Source organism: Arachis ipaensis, chromosome B8 (assembly GCF_059453495.1).
Source record: "Arachis ipaensis isolate K30076 ecotype BB chromosome B8, ASM5945349v1, whole genome shotgun sequence".
In the NCBI taxonomy this organism is placed as follows: domain Eukaryota; kingdom Viridiplantae; phylum Streptophyta; class Magnoliopsida; order Fabales; family Fabaceae; genus Arachis; species Arachis ipaensis.
The window spans coordinates 141,721,312-141,743,357 of NC_142443.1; the positions used below are offsets into that span (position 1 = coordinate 141,721,312).

Genomic DNA, 22,046 nt, shown 5'->3' on the forward strand with positions numbered 1-22,046 from the left:
ATAATCGAGTTTTGACCGTTTGTTCGCAGGTTGGAAATTTAAACCTTGTCAAATAATAACTTTTGAAGTATTAGAGGACAACAAATTTCGTACTTCGTAAATTGTAATCATCAATTAATTATTATTAGTATTAATTATTATTAGTATTTTTAATAATGTAAAATTACTTCTAATAACATAAAATTACTTACTTTCATTTAACCATACTAACCAAATTTTAATAAAATAGATGACCCCATAAACTTTCTCATAAGTCATAACTTTTTACTCCGTTAATTTTTTTTAAATAATTTGAAAATTTATTAGTTAAGTCCATCCCATGCACTTCGTTTTTAATTTAAACCTTTTCTCCTCAAGTAAAACAGTTTAAACGTAAAATTTTCCTTCCATTTATTTTTACCAAGGGGAAGACTCGTGCAAAATTGTTTTCTTGTAAAGTTTTAGCGTAAAGTTGAGAATTGAAAATTATTAAATAATTATTTAATCAAACTTAACAGTTTTCAAGTATCAACTTTACATGAATATCAACTTTACATGAAAACTACAGGTGAATTTCTACTTTTTACTGTATCTACAAAGACTTGGTTTTGTACAACATAGTCACATGTCAAATGTCAACCATAGATGGTAGTTAGGCAAAAAGAGAAATGTGTCAAAAATAAGTGTGGTTACAATGGGACTGCTTGTGCTGACAGCTAACTCTTCATCTCATGAAAGAGAGAAGATAAATCCGGCAAGAAATATCAATGGAAATTAAACACAAAAAAAAGGGGGTTGGACTTGCCTCATAATGGTTAGAGAACAGAATTGCTGTTTTATGCCAGGTCATTTTCTTTGAAAAAGAAAACAATTATACACTAGATGAATTTAAAAATCTTCATCGGGTAATAAATCTTTATACAACAAAACTATGCGTGTCTGCTAGCCACAATACATGTCAAGCATATTCTAGAGAATGCAAAAACTTGTTTTATACTTTGATACGAACACAGAAAAAAATAAATAAATATTTGCAAGGGACTTCTACACAGAATTGTAAGAACTAGAAAAATGGAGTAAATCGAAAGCCATCATCAGAGACGGACAAAGTCTCAACCTGTTTGCTTCCTTTTGCTTCAGCCACTAAATCCTCTTCATCTTCCTCCTTTCCTAGTTAAAATAATAGTCTAAAGCTAAAACAAAAGCAAACGAAGTTAATCATTAGATTAACCATTTCAGTTTGGAATGTGTGTAAACCTGCATGTTTACTTGTACGAGAATGGCTGCCGAGAAACCCATACAAGTCCACTGTTTTGTTGGCTCATGCAACATCAAACTTCCCTCAACCAGACTCTGCATGCTTAGTTTTGATCTATACAAGGCTCAATATCAAAATACTTTATCATGGTCAAACACAACAATAAACTACCTGGGGGCAAATGATGCCATGACAGTTTACTTGTGTCTGCAGAGAATAACGTCCAAAAAAAAATGAAGTTGAGATTTCCTTGGGATAAAAGGCGGTATTTTGCACAATATAAATTATAACAGTGACTCTCTACGAAATTTCATTACTGACCAAGTGGCCATGGAGCAAATCAGGCAAAAACCAATAGCTTCAATTAAAACCAAACTCCATACCTTGGGGAGCACTGAAAGCAATAAATACGAATCTCCACAGCCAGTAGAGCAGTACTGAAGTCTAAGCACCAAGCCATGTTACACCTCTACTAAGAATTAAGAAATGATATTGGGGAAATAAAATGAGAAAAGAAACATAGCGTCATAGCCTCCCCACATCAACCCCAAAGGCCAAAAAATAAAAAACCTCACCTTACTGAGTCAACCTTTGAAAGGTGTGCAAATAAGAACAGAGGAGATAACACAAAAAAAGAGGGGTTATGAAAATACACTTATAAATATACACGAAAACCTGGCAAATGTAGAAGCAAGCGGAGAGTCCAAGATTCAGGACGCGGAGCCAGACTACATGTATTCCATTGTGTTCATCTTGGCTCATAATTTACATATGACCAATCTAAAACAAAACCAACACAATAATATGCATGAACACTATCACACCAAAAGAAATAACAATACTTGATGTAATTAATAGTGAATCTTTTACATCACAGCACAAGACATGATAATCAAAAGGGAAAGGAATGCAAAGGTAATGAATATTACCACAAGAAGAAATTCATCATTTATTACTGAGAATCCTGAAATATATGTACATACTTTAGCAAATGCAGAATACTGAGAGATAGTGTGCTTTAAACTCCGTCAAGAGAGAAATTTGTAAAAGAGAGGGAAAAGAAAAAAAAAAAAAGAAAAACAGTTACAAAGCCACACCTTGTCAGGTGACTATGTATCAAGCAGCTGCTTCTAACGGTAAAAATCAGCACCTACTGAAGTGCAAGACACTGTCCTTGGAAATCACATCATACATCATGAGCCTTTTTTGGCAATAATGAACATAAAAATTGAATTGTTCCTGTAAAGTTCCTTTGCTTCAAGCAGAAGTACCTGTCCTAGCAACGAAAAGGGGAAATAGGCTTGAAATCAGAATTAGAAAGAGGGGCTTCATGGAACCAATCATGAAGGAGAGCATCCTTAGCTGTTATCCTCTGCAAAAGAATAGACAAAAGCACACCACCGGTATAAGTCATATCATTCAATTTCAAGTAAAACCCATCAGAACTTAATCAGTGATGATCATGTGTTACCTTTTCAGGGTCATAAGTTAGAAGCCTGCTCAACAAGTCAAATCCTGACTCTGATAGAACTGGCTGACCAGTAAAAGATGCGACTGGGAACTTCTTCCGGAGCATATTATACCTGAAATAGCAAATAGTTGGCAAATAATACCCGAGTTAAAATCAAGATGAATTATCTCATCATTTTATATAAAATCGTGACAATAGGAGGTAGTAGGGAATCTTAGTGAGAAGTAAAACCACAACAATTCAGGGAAAATAAGAGCTTACGGTTGCCTCACAAATTTTGCTTTAGACCCAGGCAATTTGGGTAATCCGGGCCAAATATTCTCATCTGGGGTACCCAGAGTTCGAAAAATCTGCAACCAAATTAATACAACCAAAAACTATTAATAGGAGAGAGAGAGCATACTTTGCAGTCAACCTATTACAGAAGCAAAGTATTATTTAAGTGAGTGTTGGTAATAAATAATAACCTGATCAAGTTGTTCAACTTCATTTTTACCCTTGAAAAGAGGCTCTCTGGCAACTAATTCAGCCATTATGCAACCCACAGACCACATGTCAATTGCTGTGGAGTATTCTTTAGAACCTAACAAAAGCTCGGGTGCTCTGCACAGAAAAGCAAGGATGTAATTCATGAGTTTCTCGCATCTGCCACTACTTTATCAATAGAGACAATTGAAAAGGCACAAATTACGTCCACTGACACACATTCAAATTCAATGAAAGCTAGAATACTTATTTCATTCCATGTACCTGTAACGTAGAGTAACCACAAGAGGCGTATACGGCTTCAGTGGGCTCCCATACTGGCGAGACAATCCAAAATCACATATTTTCAGTTCTCCTTTTTTGTTCAGCAGAATGTTTGAAGACTTCAAATCTCTGTGAAGAACCCAATTATCGTGAAGATAGTCAACACCTTGAAGAAGTTGCCACATCAACGATTTTATTTCACCTATACTAAAAGGCTGCTTCATATCATCCATCAGCCCCTTAAGGTCGTGCTCCATATACTCCATTACCATAAAAACACCGTCAAAATCATCAACTACTACTTCTTTAACATCTACAATGGACGGGTGATTAAACGACAAAAGAATGTTCATTTCCCTCAAGGATGTCAAAGGAAAGCCTTCCTTATCTATGTTCATCTTCACCTTCTTCAATGCAACTATTTCCCCGGTCTTCTTATCCTTAGCTTTGTAGACAATGCCATAAGTTCCTTCATTTATCTTCTTAATCATTTCAAACTCAAACACACTTCTGCAACTGTTGAGCATGTTTATATTCCTCTGCACCTTCCTGGAACCTCCAAGATTTTCATCAGAATCCGACACCAAACTATAAGCAGTTTTACCTTGTTCCTCATCCTCCTCCTCAATGGAATCAACAATATTATCCTCTTCAGTGTCAGTATCATCATCAGAAGAAAGGTCAAACTTACCTCTTTCACTACTCCCAGTTGATCTACTAACTTTCCCACCCGAGCTTCCTTCTAGGATCTCACCACTTTCAGTTGTTAAGCTCACTTTACCATCCTTGTCCTCATCATAAGATGCATCAACTGGTGAAAAATCAGCAGAAGCCCACCTCGACATTGCAATGTTCCATCCCTGCACCTTGTTTCCCTCGAAGCAATCCGCATCTGTATCACCATCACCTGACTGCTCTCCCGGCAGCACGAAAGACGAATCAGCCGGAGATGGAGTAGTAGGAGGCAGACCAACAACCTGGGTGACCCTGTTTTTCGAAGAAACTCTCACTTCGCTCTCTCCCATGTCCCATGCATTAGGAGAAACTTTCCTCCTCTTCTCTGCCCGAAGCAAAGCTTCACCACCATGAGAACTAGAGGCAGGTGAAGCCTCCACCATAGAAGAACCATCATTATAATATTTGCAGTCAAATTCCTTAATGGAGCCATATTTGTAAGATTCCCCCCTCTTCAAAACACCGCCTCTCCCAGCTGCCATGTGATCGAAAAATTACAAGCCCCGCTCGACAAATCAATAAGAGAATCTATCGGTCAAATTCCCTAAAAGAACCCTAATTGTTCAGCCTTCTGTCAACACAACCCTAACGAAATCCAGAAGCTAAAACCGAACCGATTCAACTATACCTTCGTCAAATTTGTTTTCGCCAACCCCAATTATTACTAATTTTGTATAGAATTGCGCAATCGAAAGAGAATCGAACCAATTTATGATTGAGGAGGAAAAAATACAAAGGGAAATTTCGAAGAAAACAGAAAAAACCAACAGGATTCGGAGAAAGAATCAAAGAGGTGGTTGGAGCTGAATCTGAATTGAAAATTCTGAAGGAAAAAAAAAAAAAAACCCTTACCGGCACCACACAGAGAAAGAGATCGAAGAGAGATTTGGTTTTGCAAACGAGCCGCCTTAGGGTTTTGATTTTCTATTCTGACTTGTATCTATCTATCTATCTTCGCGAACGAACTTAAATATTTTTTTCAAAAATATCTGTCGGAAAAAATAAAAAATATATTAATTTAATATTTTTAGACATAATAGATTTGTTTGGGTGAGTTTCTACTAATACATATTTTTTCGAGTTATCTTTTTTTTTAAATCTTATGGAAAAGTAAAAAGGAATTTATGTTTGGATATTTTATATAAAAAGATCTTTTTATTTATCAATTATGTTTGGATACAATAATATAAAAATATTTTTTTGTTTATTTATTACATAAAAAATATTTTTAAAAAAAAATCTTTTAAAACATATGTAAATTGCAACTTTTTAAAATAAAATATATTTTTTATTTTTTTAATACTTTTATTTTAATTAAAATTTTGTCAAACACACTAAAAAATAAAAAAAAATTATTAAAAAAAATTTATCAAAATAATAACACTCAAATAAACACTATATCTGTAAAACAAAATTTTTTATCAATATATTCATGTTTTAATGTTTAATGTCTATGTATATTAATAAATAGAAAAAATTTTAAATATATCAAAATACTAAAATGTTAATAATTTTAACATTAATTTTAATTAATATATATTATATATTTTTTATAATTAAAATTAATACTTAAAATTATTAGAACATCCATGTATTTAATATACTTAAAATTTTTCATACTATTACTACTTATATTTGTTTTTTATTTTAACTATCTTTTACAATTGCTTTCACACTATGGTAAATTGGCAATCATAACAAACTTTACTAATTAATTAATTAATGTCCCATATCTTGCTATACTAACTCATATGCTATTACAAATTATAATTAATTTTTAATTTTTAATTTGATGAATGTTTCTGATCACATATACACCCATCGTTCTTCTATATTTAAAATCTTAGCCGCCTTTCTTTTATTTATTTATTGTTTTTGGTCTATTTTGGATATATGGTATATAATTTTTTGTTATGGCTTTTGCTCTTCTTGGTAAACAATACTGGGCTTGTATACATCACGATTTGGAATATAAATAGAACAACTAACCCAGCAAAAGCCCATTAAATAATTCTCCAACAACTAGCACAACAAGAAAACATACTCTCAAACAAAATTCTCAGGAGTCACGTCAAACAAAAGAGTTGAAGTATACTTATATACGTGTCATATTTTATTTCGATTCCTCTATAATTTTTGCTTTAGTTTTGAGCTTTTTAAATAAATAATTTGAATATTTTACTTACGGGTACATACATTTTAGACAATGTTTACAAATTTATACTTTATTATTTATCCTATTTATAATATAAAGACAATAATTAAAAATGTATTTCATTTATAACAAGATAAGACATAATTAATATAAAATATCTCAAATACAAACAGATTATTTACCGTGTAAACGAGATAAAAGTTTTAATAAAATATTTTATATTTTAAATGAGATAGGTACTATAGCGCACCTCTGTATAAAATTTATTGGCAGCATTTCTTTTACATAATTTTGTCAAATTTATTTTTTTAGATCCTTTTAGATTATAGCGCATTTGGATGTACGATTGAAAAAATCAACAAATTGAATGCCACATAATATATTGTTAGGGTCTTTGACTAAGGATAATATTTTTAATTTTATTAATTTAAAGACAAACTTTAAAATATTTTTTATTCATATTATTTTAGTATGTATGGTTAGAGTTAATTTTGTATTAAAAACATAATTTAGGATCCACAAGATCAAATCTAACTCATGGAAAGACACCAAAAAAAATTTGATTCATGCTATATCATTGGTCATCACATTATCCAACACAATAAAAATTTAATGTCTTAAACATTAATAAATAAAAATTATAGTTTATCCTACATGTTATTTATGTAAAAAGGTATCAGACTCATAACAATGATGAATAGAAATAAAAAAAAAAAGAGTAGAGAGCGAAATGAAAAAAAGATGAACATTCTTGAGAAAAAGAAAGGTGTAAAAATTGTATAATAGAAAACTAACTGAATTTATTACAGGATACAAATATTTATAGCAATAAGAAAGGAAGTTTCTAGTTTCTTCTGGTTGGGTTGAGCTAATTGGACAATGGCTAACTAACTGCAGCTGATTGGATTTTTCTTCTTCAACATGCCTAACATCAGCCTTGTTGCTGGGTCTCCTGAGATTGTCCTATGGGCTTTACTTCTTCAACATGCTTGTCATCAACCCTACTACTTGAGCTGCGAAGTGTTTGGCTCCCACTGCAGCTTTTGTCTGCAACTCTCATCTTCATTTTACATTTGAGAAAACTGGGGCTAGATAGGAGTTTGGTGAGGCAGTTAGCTACTTGATCCTGAGTTGGGATGTGAATTATATTGACTCTCTTTTCAGAGACATAGTCTCTCACAAAGTGGAGATTGAGCTCAAATATTTGCTTTTGTTGTGGAGGACAGGATTGGCAGCTAGTAACACAGGACTTTGATTGTCACAATAAAAGTTCGATTTTGCAGTGCATGGTATCCTCATCTTATAGAGTAGATTTTGGAGCCAGATTACTTCAGTGAACCCAACAGCCATTCCTCTGTACTATGTTTTGGTGGAGCTCCTTGACGCTACATATTGCTTATGACTTGACCATGAGACCATATTTGGACCATAAAAGACACAAAACCCACTTGTGGACTTTCTATCATCCACATCACTTCCCCAATCTAAGTCTGTAAATGCATAAATTCGACTTTCATACAACTTTTGAAACTTCAATCTGTGATGGGAGGTGCTTGCCAGGTACCTGAGAACCCGCTTTACTGCTTTTCAGTGACTCTCTAAAGGTTGGTGCATGAATTGGGATAACTTATTGACTTCATATAAAATTTATGGCTTGGTAATGGTTGCGTATTGAAGCCCGCCAACTATTGATCTATAAAGGGCTGGATTTTGAAGTCTCTCCACCATGAGCTGAGAGTTTTAGACTTGAGGCCATTGGTGTGGGCATTACCTTTGCATCTTGTATTCCAGCTTTAACCAGCAGGTCTTTGATATACTTTGTTTGGCATAAAGTCACCACATTATCACTGCTCTTTACCGCTTCAATTCTCAGGAAGTAACTCATTTCCCCTAAGTCTTTCAGTGAGAATACCGAGTGTAGTTAACTGATGAGAGTTCCAATTTCTGACTGAGAGCTGCCTGTCACAAGGATGTCATCCACGGACACAAGAACATAGGTGGAGGAGGTTGAGGTTAATTTTGTGAAGAGGGATGTGTCTGAACCAGTGTTACTGAAGCCAAACTTGCTAATAATGAGTTTTAGCTTGATAAACCAATCCCTGGGGGCTTGCTTCAGTCCATAGGGAGACCTCTAAAGCTTGCAAACATGATGGGAGGTGGCAGATGAGACAAATCCCTTTGGTTGAGCCATGAATATTGTTTCTTCGAGTTCTTCATTTAAGAGTGCATTGTTGAAGTCAAGCTGGCGTATCTTTCAGCCTCTAGTTAGGGCTAGACTGAGCATCACTCTTACAATGGGAGATCTCACCACAGGGATGAACACCTGTTCAAAATTGACGCCTTCCTTATGGTGAAAGCCCTTTGCTACGAGGCGCGCTTTTTATTTTGAATTGTACCATTCGGGTGTCTTTTAATCTGAAAGACCCATTTATTGCCAATGATGGGTGCTGTGCTAGGAAGCGATTTTGGCACTAGGGTCCAGGTGTTGTTCTTGATGAGTGCCTCATATTCTTCTAGCATTGCCCTCTTCCAATGGTCACTAGTTAAGGCTTGCTCCACTATTTGAGGAATGGTTTGAGAGAGCCAGTGTCAACCCCTTGAACTACTGTTGCATAGATTCTGGGCTTGGTTATCTCTTATTTGCTTCTTGTTTGCATAGCATGTTGATTTCTGGTCAGTGCCGGTGGCGCAGGGAGAACTGCTTCAATTTGAGGGGGGGCCTACAGATGGGGGAGCTACAGGAGAAGAGAGATTAGTAGCAGTATGATAAAGATCAACAGACACAGAACGAGGTAAGACAGATAATGGTTCATGTATAGAATTGAAAACATTGAAAGTGCCATTTAATGTATGCAATGCAGGGTGGGGTGTAAGTGTGGGGAGGGAGGGAGGTGGCTAGTTGGATTGGGGGTGTGAGACTGCTGCAGGAAGGGTGCTGGCGATGCGACTCTCTGTAGAAGTTGCTGCTAAGGTCCCTGAGGTGTGGGTTGTGGCCTGGGGGTGAGGTTGGTTGAGAGTAAAGGTGGAAAGGTTGGGTAAGAGAGGTGCAGCTAGGCTGGGGGTGAGGGTATGAAGCACAGGTTGAGACTGATTTGGGGAAGAAAAAAGTTGGTTGAATGGGAACTCATACTCATTAAAGAGTACATTTCTAGAGATCATTTCTTTGTCGTTTGGGAGAAGGCACTTGTAGCCTCGGTGATTTGGAGCGTAGCCAATGAACATAGATTTCTGGGATCGATGGTCAAACTTGTGAGAGTTGAAAGGTTTGAGAAGGGGGGTAAGCAGTGCATCCAAAGGACTTTAGAAAGTGGTAGTCCGAGATGGTGTTGGTAAGGACTTCAAGGGGAGATTGCTTGTGAAGGGTTTGGGTGGCTAAACAGTTGATGAGATAGGTGGCTGTGAGGGTTACTTCATCCCAAAAGGTTAATGGTAGGTTGGCCCTGGCTAGCAATGTCAGGGAGGTTTCTGTGATGTGGCGATGTTTGCGTTTCACTAGACCATTTTGCTGGTGAGTATATGGACAAGTTAGCCTGTGTTGTATACCATTGGTTTTTAGAAATTGTGTGAACATTGTGGATAGATATTCACCACCATTGTCTATTTGTATATCTTTGATTTTCAGTCCAGTTTTAATTTCAATTGCTGTCTTATACTACAAGAACGCTTCAAACGCTTGGCTCTTAGCTTTGAGGAGAAACGTGTAGGTGCATATGGTACTCGCATCAATGAAGCATATGTAGTATCTGAAACCTGACCTACTGTACAAGGGTGCTGGCCCCCAAATATCAGAGAAAACAATATCCAAAGGTGCATAATTGGTATTCGAGTTAGGGTAAGGGAGTTGGTGAATTTTACTAATGCAACAAGCATTGCACAAAGAAGGATCATAACTGGTATTATTTATTGATATATCTGAACATGGTACATTATATTGTTTCATAACCATAGTGACTATCTTATTAGCTGGGTGGCCTAACTTTTTATGCCAGAGCTGGCTTGTGTTGCTAACAGCCTTATGAAGGTTGTGGTAGGCTTAGAGAAGGGGGGTTGAATCTATGCCTTCCTTTTAAGTTGCTGTTATGACCCTTTAAAATAAATTTGCAGTTCTGATTCTGTTTGAACTCAGCAGCGGAAATTTATGAGACAATTTATTTTTGTCTCATGAATATCAGAAAATAGAACACAGCAGAGAAGAGAAAAGCTAACACCAGCATGTATCCTGGTTCGGTTGCCTTGTGCTATGCAACCTACGTCCAGTCTCCTCCACAACTATGGAAGAATTTCACTATAGTTAACAGTATTACATACACCAATTTTACAGGATTGACCCAATCCTTTCATACTCAAGTTCTAACCTAACTTGACATTGGCTATGCTAATACCTAACTATTCACTCTTAGTGCTAACCCAACTAAGAAAGGGATACCTTACAGGTACAAGATACAAGACATAAACATACCTAAAGAAATCTGAAAATAACTCTAGGCTTTTCTCTCAAGTGTATCACTCAGCCTTTTTCCACTCATGGCTTTTACTTGAGCTTTCTCACAATATGCCTTTTCTCTCAAGAAATTACAGAAAGATAAACATTGAAAAGTAAGTTACAATCTGTAAAACATGAAGGAGATTGACTTCATCAACAGCCTCTGTGCTATGCGAAAAACCAGATTGGCAAGCCTCTGATTCAGTTCTTCATACTGGCGGAATGCACCTTTGATTAGGTTACACTGTCCAGTTAGTTGAACTTCTTCAAAGAGCTCTCTCAGAACAAAACCTCTATTCACTGGTTTTCTCTCCTTGCTTCTGAATGAACAGAAAATCTTCTTTTATCTCCTTGCATGTTGTTGCTGAGCTGCTCTCCCTAGGTCAACTTCTTGAGCTCTGTGCTTCCAGCTTACCACGTCACTTTTCCAGTTAATCCCCAAATTAGAAATTTGAGTCTGACTTTTTCTTGCTTGACCGAAAGCCTCAGGGAAGCAAAGAAAATTATTTTCAATGGTGAACCCAGATCTGAACCCTTGAGATACTTCTTGGTCCCCAAGAAACAATCTTGACCATTGATGTACAGCAATGGTGAACAGAGATTACTTTCTTCATTTACCCCAAATTAGGGATTTTCAAGATGTCTCCTTTTTGCTTGACCGAAGACATTTGACATCATAAACAGATGTTTCCAATGGTAAAACCCTATCTCAGCCATTGAAAACCAACTTGGTCCCTAAAATACACTTGTGACCGTGGATACACAGCAGATTAGAGCAGAAATCAACTTTCCCTTGTAACCCATTTTTGGAATGGCAGAGTGTTGGGAAGAAGAGAAGAAAATGAGATGCATGTAGAAGGAAATGAAAATCACCTTTAACTTCTGACCTCTTCTTGATATAGATTGATGATGGATGATTAGACTTCTATCATTTGCTTAATCTTCTCTTTCTTGCTTCTTTAGTGAATAGCTTAGGGAAGAAGCTCTCTCTTTCTTTTTCTGAGTTTTGACCAAGAGGGGACAGGTTAACGTTGCTTTTGGGTGAGAGCAAGATGGAAGAGTTTGAATGAGAGAGGCAACGAACTGGGCTTGGATCAGATCTTTTTTTCATTCAGCCCGTTGCCTTGTATTCTTTGTTTCTTTTGTGCTTCGTTTGCATTTTAGCCCACCAGCCTTATTTATATGTTTCTCTCATTCACTTGGGCTGCTGCTGCATTATATTTATTTTTGGCCTGCAACATATCATCATAAATAATCAGCAACATATAATTATAAATAATTAATATTTAATTATTTATTTTGCCCAATAAAATAATGTTTGTCATCACTAATTAATTTAGTTAATTTCTTAACTCAACACCTTACAAGGAAGGTTGGCCACAGCAGTTAAGGCTGGACTAGTTACAGACTGAGAGAGCTGAGTTTCAGCCTTTTTGAGTGTGACTAAATCTTTGCTCGACTTTACTTCTTCAACATGCTCACTCAAAAAAGTAACATTGTTATTCAACGATTTGCTATTTGAACATGCTAAATCAATTGGTTCATTTGTACGTGAAGGAGAAATTGTAGTCGTGGTTGTGCTCGTGGCACTGGCTGCAGCGGCGCCATTATTCAATAGTAAGGAATTGATTGGTTTTTTTTTGTGACTTGTGTATTGAAATAGGTTGGTTTGTGACTTCTTTGAAAACTAACATTTGAGATTGCACAAGTGAGGCCAGAACTAAAAAAATACACCACTGTCTAAAACAAATTTGGCCACACTCACTAAGTTTTTCGATATAGTAGGCACATGTAAAAGGTTTTGTAGTTTAAATGGTCTATGTGATAGGGATGCATGCATAAATGAGCTTCTAATGTGTTCAATTTCCATACCTTGGCTATTACCTCCATACACTTGGTCTGTGCCGGCATAATCTGATAATGTGATGAGGTTCCGTTAGTCATAGGTAATGTGGTAAGAGGCACCAAAGTCTGGATAACAGGCCGTATACGGCAGTGTTGCAGGCACGGTGAGATAGGCTTGTGGATTGGGTGGCTGAGGCTTTGCTTCTTGCAGTCCTTGTTGATTGTTCTAAGGGGAGCTTATTCCACTGTGGAAGGCTGCTGATGGTGGTTGTGCTGCACTGAGTTGTTGTAATTGTGGGCTTACAAAGTCAGGATTGAATCTATGATAACACTGTATGACGGTGTGACCAATCTTTCCACAGAGTTGGCATTGAGGCCGACTTCCATGCCACCAGGATGATCTTCCGGAACCTCTGGAGTAGCCTCTGCCTCTTGAACCTCTAAAGCCTCCTCTATAGTTGTTGTAATTGTTGAATCCTCTTCCTTGTGTTCTTTCTTGAGTTTCTTCACTTTGGACCAGATTTGCTTGAATCGGACCGAGATCTGTTCTTCTAAATCTGTCAATGAGTTCTTCTTGAGTGAGCAATTGTGTTTCAAATTCGCTTTCTGTCATTATATCGATTCTTGCTGTAGAGACTGTGATGAAGGTATTGTATTCTTCACTAAGACCTGCTAATGCGGCTTCAATGTACTATTCTTTGCTCAGTGGAGCTCTAAATGCATTGAGTGCATCTACAACTTGATTGATTTTACCCATGTATTATGCCACTGTGGACCCTTGCTTCTTGAACGTTTTTAGTTGAGTTTTGAGTTGCCTAATTCTTGATTTGATTCTAGCTTCAAAGTAATCGTTCAGTGTGTACCAAATCTGATATGCATGATCGTATTCTATTATGCAATTCACAAAATTTGGCTCCATTGTTGCAATTAACCACGCTATCAGGCACTAATCTTGTACCTCCCATTATGTATATTCTTGAGCTTCAATTCTTTCTAATTCAGAGTTGAATCTTGCAGGTATTTTTCTCGAATCAAAGTGATTTTGAAGATTGTTTACCTTTATGCACGCTAGTGCTTGCTTCTTCCATGCTTTAAAGTTAGAGTAAAGACCCAATCCAGTCCTTGTCTATTTTCACGAAGGATAAAGCGATCCTTGTCTAAAAAAGGGACACTTCAACCCTCAACCTTTTTATTTTGGGACAACACGGTCCCTCTGTTAAAAAATTTATTAAATAATAATAAAAATTAGTTTTGTGGGGGGGGGGTTTATTTGTATTTTGTGGAGGTTTTAAACCCCCCACAAAAATCTTTTCAACAATATAACCAATTACTACCACTACTACCATTATCTTTTTCATCCTCATTATTATCACTCCTACCTCTATTATTTTTATTGTGTAACCATATTTTATCATCATCATTATCTCCTCTACCATCATCATCACCAATACCAATATTATCAACATTAAAGTTCTCTTCTTTCATTTCTTATTCGATGTTATTTTTTTCCTTTAAAAAGTATTGTACTATAATTACTTTTTTTTGTGGCATTATTTTTATCAATCGTTTTTCTTCACTTAACCACCATTGATGAAGGAATTTTTGAAAAACAAAGTTATTAATAGTTTGTGGAGGTTTAAAACCCCCACAAAATACAAATAAAATCCTCCACAAAACTCATTTTTATTATTATTTAATGAATTTTTTAACAGAGGGACCGTATTGTCCCAAAATAAAAAGATTGAGGGTCGAAGTGTCTCTTTTTTGTTTGACAGGGATCGCTTTGTCCTTCGTGAAAATGGACAAGGACCGGATTGAGTGTTTACTCTTGAAGTTATTCTCGTTGAGCTTGATTGCTGAAAATGTAGTGAATGCGTTCTGATTTGGAAATGTGTTTTGATTTGGAAAGCTCATTGGAGCTATTGGAGTTGGCGCAGAAAAATCTATGGATTGTTGAACTTTGATACCATGGAAAGGTATCAGACTCAGAGCAATGGTGAACAGAGATTTAAAAAAAAAAGGTGGAGAGCGAGATGAACATTCTTGAGAAAAAGAAGAGTGTAAAAATTGTATTAACAGAAAAGTAGTTAAGTTTGTTACAGGATACAAATATTTATAACAAAAAAAAAATTTAGTTTCTTCCGGTTGAACTGAGCTAATTGGACAATAACTAACTAGCTGTAGCTCATTAGACTTTTCTTCTTCAACATGCCTAACAATTTAAAACCAAAATCAATTAATAAATAGATTATTTCATTTATTTGTGCGCAAAGTCTTCCATAAAAACAGTATTATTTTAAGATATATTATTAAATTATGTATTAATATAGATTAATAGTACAACTTTTTAATTATTTTACACATGAATTCAGGGAAAATTTTTAATGTTAACTATATTATTACATGTCTCATAGTTATTGATAATGTAACCTAAATTATTTATTTATTTATATTAAAAAAATTCATGTATTGTAGTATTAAATTGACATTATTGGACCAAAAATATTATCATCATCATCGTTATTATGCAAGGAAAATAGTTTATGATACAGATTTTGAGTTTGTTTAATATATATACATATATATATATATATATTATTTTGTGGTTTTTTTTGTTTGGAAAAAGATTAAATTTTAAATTATTTAAATATAAAATTTTGATACTATATCAATAAATTTTTTGTTTAAAAAAAAACTTAAATTGATAAAAAGAGGCGTTATAAATTATTATATATCTAACACTCTAAAAAAATTTGCATAATAATAAGAGAATTTTTACTAACCTGCTATCATCTTATTAATATAATTGCTATCATCTTATTAATATAAGTAACGATAGTCTTCTTACCTATTTCTTTCTTCTCTTCTCTAAATTCTCCTCTCCTTCTTTTACTATCATACCATGTTTTCAATCCTTTTTTTTTTTATCTTTTTCCTCTCTTTTTCTTGATCTTCCTTTTTTTTCTTTATTCTTTTTCTTTCTGTTTTTTTTTTCTTTTCCTTCTCCTTTTCTCCATTCTCTCTTCTCTCTTCTCTCTTCGCATTTCTAGTTTTACTTGTGTCTCTTTTTAAGTCTTTTTATAGTATTTTAGTTTCAATCTTAGATTTAAATATCAATAATTTTCTAATAATTTATTTTTCTTCTTTACGGTGTAATAATTTTATTTTATGAATATTTTTATTTTGGTACTATAAAGTTTTTAAATTTAAAAAAAATATACTTAAAAAAAATTTATTCATAAAAACTTTGATAAATTTAGAAAGTATTCGTGTTTATTTAAAGAAGAATAAAATATATTCAACTGTGATGTAATATGTCTGTGTTGATTTAAAAACAAAAGAGTTTTAGAGTTGTCTCTCTATTTTTTTTTGTTAAAATTTGTTGTAATTAAATATTGCGCTCCCATTTGTTTATAATTTATCACATAAGATATTTTTTTTTTTTTGAAATATAAATTTTATATTTTTTTGATTTGTAAATGCCGTTTAGTTTTTTATGAATGAAAGTTTTTTCTTTTGTAGAAAAAATAGAAAAAGATAAATTGGTTTTGACAATAAAGCAAATTATCATTTTATAGAAGTGCAAATCTTAGTGTTGAGATTTTAATTTGAATGACTCAAATGTAATTATAAGAGAAATATGAAATTATTTAAAGCAGAGTTTAGTGTGCATGGTAAAAAATGCATGGGGCAACAAGTTATCAACAAAAAATAGCATAAATAATTATTAATTAGATAAAAATTAAAGTGCAATTAATTTTGTATGAATTGAAATTGATAGTTCAGAATTATTAAATGATAATTTAATCAAATTTATTAAATAATTTAATTATTTTTAACTATAAATTTTACATGAAGTTATCTGCATGCATCTAAATTTTTAACTATTAATTATTTCAATTTTGAAGACCGAGGCCATTTTGAGTAGCGGTGAGCACGAGTCGGGTTGGTTCGGGTTTATGGTGGAATTATAACCGAACCAATTGAATTATAATTGGTTCGGATTTATGTTTTTTTGTGTATATATCCGAACTAAACCAAACCGATTAAGAACGGATTGGTTCGATTCAGGTAATTGGATACTTGATAAAACAGAAATTCATAAAAAAAAAAAACAAAATTTTTATCTTAAAAATTTTCAAGTACAATAAACATGAAAAATCAATAAAAATAATCCAAACATGTTAAACACCAAATATATTAAAATCTAAACACATTAAATACGGTGGGAGTGACTGTACTTAGAGAAGAAGTGCTTCCAACAACAGTATCACTTACAGTAAGGTGAAGTTTGAGAAAGTTCTGTTAAGGTTTATTCCATATGGTGAGAAAATCGCTACTAGTATTAGGGTTACTAGGTGAGAAACTCAAAATCATTAAAAAGCATATGTATATTTTTTTAATTTTTAATTTTTTTATTTAATTAATATATGGTCGGATCCACGAGTTGTTTCGGATTCTGCATCCCAAAACCGTTACTCAATCAATTACTATAGAGAGGCATTTATTTGGTTCGGATCGGACCTAATTACCCGTTAATTCTAAAACCAATTCAATTAGTTCGATTTAGATTCAGACGAATAATCAGGTACCTGCTACCCGTATTCACCCCTAATTTTGATGTCTTTAAGTAAACAAAGCATTAAAAGGGGTGCTCTCACGCAAAGCAACAAGTAATTATGGTCATATTAAAAAAATTTAAAAACTAATAAGGTTATATAACTTTTCACTAGTGTTTGATAGACCAATTTAAATAGATTTATAAGTAATTTTTTTAATTTATAATTTATAAAAAATTACAATATTAATATTTAATATAATTTTTAAAATTAATTTGATTATTTAAATTATTTATAAAAAAATTTTAAAAAATAACTTTTTTATAATATAAATTTTTTATCGTTTTTTTTAAATAGGTATTTTTATAATTAGAAAATATAAAATAATTTATTTATAATTTTTTTTAATATAAATTTTATATTTTATTTTTTTAAAAATAATTTAATTAAATTATTTATCCAAAACTATTAATAAAAACACCATTTCTTACTTGCACGAGATTTTGGTTTAGTCTGTGATGACGATATATGTAACTGGACCTTTATTTCTTCCTCTTTTTATAGTGCGTGTGAGTTTGACCAAAAAAAAGAAAAAGAAATACTATTCTATACATAATATAATATTTATATTTAATTTCTACAATATAAATAATAGAATTTGTTGTTGAGTACCACAAAAATAGGCTTTAATTTTTCTATCAAAATCGCGGTTTAGAACCATACATAAAAAATTTCTTTTATTTTTTTCCTGATCTCCTATGTTCAAAAAATTGTTTTAAATTACAGATTACGAATAAATTTTATCTCATTTTAAAAATTAAAATTTTCATTCCTTAAAAAAAATAGTGTATACAAACTTTGATTTAGTTTTGTATTAATATTTATTTACTAAGAATAAATTTCTTTTAAAACATATTCATCTACACCATTCACACTACTCAATGTAAATTAGTTTTGTATTAATATTTATTTATATATTCTGTATATAAATATCATATTTTTCTTTTACCTTGAGAAGTTGGTACAGATGATGAGTGGGCACCAAATTTGTGGTTCCTCTTCCAACATTGTTGATGTGATGATGATGAAAACGTTGTTTCATGGTAGGGATCATAAAATCACATGGGTGGTGGTTGCAATTTTTTGAAGAATTAGTTTGGTGCTTCATGCAAATGAAGTATGAGTCAAAATCCTTAGGTTTTATGATGATTACGATAGGATTCTGAAAATTTTGCCAATATGTGATGACTACATTTTAATTAGCAACTATATATATATATAGAGTATTTAATTTTAATGTACCGACAGTGTAAAATGTTTTACACAGTTATACAATCACAACTATTTTTTATGATTATTTATGCAATTAATATAAAAATAGTTATTTTTACTAATATGACGGCGATTGAATGTACGTGTAGAACAGTTTTACACTAACAGTGCATCAAAATTAAATTTATATATATTATTCTTATAGAAGAAGGCTGTACCTTTAGAACCACACAATCATCAAAATGTGGCCAAATCCTTAGACACGATTCTGAGGGAACACAGCTACAGTTTTAACAACGTGGTAGAACCAAAATGCAATTTCCGAGATTGCCCTCCATAGCTGTACCTTAAAACAACATTACCATTTAAAAAGTGCATGTACAAAAAATTAGACCAAAATTTCATCTCTATATTTTTATCTCTTAAAAATATTTTTGGTTATTAACAAAAAAAAATTATAAAAAAATCACTTAACATAAAATTATTAAAAATTATATTTTTATAAGATTCTTTTAAAAAAATATATTTAACAATCGAATACTTTTGTTGTTTTTTTAAATATTTAAGAATATTTTAACGGCTAATAAATTAAAAATAGTTTTATTAACAATTTAATAGTTTGAAGATATTTTTTTATAATTTACTCAATTTCAAATAATACTGACAAGTAACAAGCCAATGATTATATCCCTCTCATCTCACTCTCTTCCCCACATGATGAAAATAAAACGACCAATACATAGGCATAAAAAGTTTAATCCAGTATTATTAATAATGTAAAATAATTGATATTTTTCTAATTAAATATTTCCAAATAAAATTTCTTAATTTTATATTTATTATCCAAAAATAAATTCACTTATTATTTCTATTTGATAATAATACTATTTAGTATATTCAAAGCATAGCAATTAATTTTTAAGGTAAAAAAGAAAACAAAAAAGCAAACAATTTTATTAGAGAGAAACAACAAAAATTAGTCAATAATCATTTCATAACATAAGAAAATAAAAAATAATTTATAAAAAAACTAAAAATTATATATTTAAAATTCAAAATTACTTATTATTATTATTATGAAACTACTCATTTAAAAAACCTAAATTTATAAAAAAAATAACATTAACAGTTATATCTCTAACACTCTTCTTTGAATAAGAGTTTCTTTTTAGATTTGTTTGATTTTTTATATAAGTTTTTTTTTCTTTATTTATCTTATACTTTTTTTTTTCATTTTTGAAATTTATTAAGGATTAAATTCTTGTTATTTTAGAGACAAAATTCTGATATTATGTTATAAAACGACTCATTTAAAAAATTTAAGTTTATAAAAAATATAATATTACTAGTTATATTTCTAATACTTATGCAAAATTCATATAAAAAAACGAGAAATTACTCAGTTTAGTCTCTAAAGTTATATTCGATCCTCGATTTAGTTTTTGAAGTTTTAATTGACTTAATTTAGTCCCTAAATTTTTTAAATTTTAATCACGTTAGTCCTTGCGGTGATTTCCATCATAGAGTCAATTGAAAAATTTAGGAATTAAATTGAGACAATTGAAACTTCAATATTTAAATTGATATTCGAGTGTAACTTTAAGGACAAAATTGAATATTTTCTCAAAAAAAAAAAAAAGACTAATTTATCTAGTCTAGTCTAGAAATGTCTAAAAATAAAATAGCTAATATTATTGAAGAGATCACTCCAACCATGGAAGTAGAGGTTCACCATTAAATCGACACCGAAGCATTGGGTCATCATCACCATGCCCTAGCATCCTCTCTGTTTTACACAATAGTTGGCACCAATCAGAACCTATCAATGAATCCAATGGCTCTGATTGTTCCATCTGTGCCCCCTTCCATGCAACTGGGCCCCACACTTTATCCTTAATAATCCATTGCTGGAATAATTGAACTCCCTAGTACTCCAAAGTGTTCACACAAATCAATGCTAATATAAAAGGACACTATGCCCTACTCTTTAATGCTCCCATGTCCTAAGCCAAAAGAAACAGTCCTAAATTAGGGTGGTCTTCCCTTTAGCCCGTTAGTTTCTCACACAACCCCATAAAGGGGGGAGAAAATTTAGACTAATAAATTATTTTAAAATTTTTTTGAATATTTTAATTTATAATATTTTTTTTTCTAAAAATTCAAACATTATTTTCGTCAAATAAATTAATTTTTTAATATTTGTATTGAATAAATAAATTTTTAATAAAATTTATTATAAAATAATTAAGTTCAAAAATATCACTAAGACAAATTACTCTATTTTAATAAGATAAAAAATAATTTGTTCAAAGAAATTATATTTTGAAAATATTAAATTTTTTAATAATCAAAATATTGTATTTAAAATTTTTTGAAGTTTAATTTAATTATTTATTCAAGAATTTAAATGAAACAGTTTGCCTAAGAGTTAATTTTTAGTTTTTTATGAAATTTACTTAACAGTTAATACAAAATTTCTAAGTTTTATAGCTAATGGTTTTAGATTATTTTTAGTTTTTAAGGTTTCTTTTTAAATTTGATTGGTCAAGAATTAATTCATTGTGAATCTTAATTTTATTTAAAAATTTATCATTAATCAATAAAGGTTTAATTGTCAATGAGTAATAGCTCAAATGACATAGTCTTCCCATATTCAATTAAGAGGTTACGGGTTCGAGTCTCTTATCTTTGGTAAAAAATAAATAAATAAATAAAGGTTTAATTATTCTGTTGGTCCTTATAATTTTGTAAAATTTTCAATTAGGTCTCTATATTTTTTTTTAATTGAGTCCTTGTACTAAAATTTTTTTTAATTGGGTCCTTATACTTTTTTTTCTTTTATTTAGGTTTCTAAACTATTTTTTTTAGTTGGGTCCTTATAAAATTAAGCCAATTACTACTAAGAGGAACTTAATTAAAAAAAATTAGTACAGAGACCTAATTAAAAAAAAGTATAAAAACTTAATTAAAAATTTTACAAAACTATATGAACAAATAGAGTAATTAAACCATCAATAAATTATTATATATATAAAATAAAATTTAAACCGCTAATATTTATCTAAACAGACTAGTAACCTAACTAATAAACTAATCTAAATTGGTTAATGTTTTAATATAATTTTTTAATTAATCCCTATGAAAAAAAGAGGGTTATAATTTAAAAAGAAGGAAAAGTAGGTATACGTGGAGTGATTCTAGAAGGCCAAAGGAGTTGCGTCCAAAGATTGCAATGATTAAGAAATGGGATGTGTTGGAGTTATGTGATTGGGCAAGGTGTGTTCGTACGACAAAGGAATCCTAATTCCTAACCCTAACTCTTGTTTCGGGAACATTATTGCTTTTTTTAGTATTTGCTTTCTATTTTCAAACTTTGTAGCTTTCCACTCTCAAAACTCACATGGGTTGGGAGTGGTGTGATTGGTTAACAATGAATAGGTTTCAGAGTTTTTTATTTTTTATTTTTCAAAGCGGAAGTGGATGGCATTAATGCCGCACCTCTCTTAGCTTTGCTTGGTCAAAAAGGGTAATTAAGATTA

At 31.9% G+C, this 22,046-nt stretch overlaps 1 protein-coding gene across 15 annotated transcripts; it reads right to left on the reverse strand.

Moving 5' to 3' along the window:
• Positions 1–828: 828 nt before the first annotated feature.
• LOC107612933 (cyclin-dependent kinase G-1) lies at positions 829–5,129 on the reverse strand. Of its 15 annotated transcripts, XR_015896228.1 has the most exons (10): positions 5,046–5,129; positions 3,459–4,668; positions 3,176–3,311; positions 2,970–3,058; positions 2,709–2,820; positions 2,509–2,609; positions 2,335–2,405; positions 2,167–2,201; positions 1,237–2,017; positions 829–1,149 (listed from the first exon to the last, which is right to left on the reverse strand). XR_015896228.1 is itself a non-coding variant. In XM_088496483.1 (7 exons), exons 2-6 carry the CDS (start codon positions 4,574–4,576, stop codon positions 2,514–2,516), a joined length of 1,551 nt encoding a protein of 516 aa, XP_088352609.1. In that variant the 5' UTR covers positions 4,577–4,668; positions 5,046–5,129; the 3' UTR covers positions 829–2,405; positions 2,509–2,513. The 15 variants fall into 15 exon arrangements, 4 of the variants coding, with proteins under 4 accessions (XP_088352609.1, XP_088352610.1, XP_016170209.3 ...); XR_015896226.1 differs by having other exon boundaries at positions 829–2,017; XR_015896223.1 differs by lacking the exon at positions 5,046–5,129 and having other exon boundaries at positions 3,459–5,038.
• Between the last annotated feature and the right edge of the window lie 16,917 nt (positions 5,130–22,046).

What these genes read in the sequence shown, in the direction of transcription:
- LOC107612933 (XM_088496482.1), bottom strand. Translation starts at nt 4,675, where the DNA reads ATGGCAGCTGGGAGAGGCGGTGTTTTGAAGAGGGGGGAATCTTACAAA. An exon ending in AAGTTGAACAACTTGATCAG is followed by an intron (nt 3,059 to 3,175) that starts GTTATTATTTAT and finishes ATTTGGTTGCAG; the next exon opens with ATTTTTCGAACTCTGGGTAC. An exon ending in GCAAAATTTGTGAGGCAACC is followed by an intron (nt 2,821 to 2,969) that starts GTAAGCTCTTAT and finishes TTGCTATTTCAG; the next exon opens with GTATAATATGCTCCGGAAGA.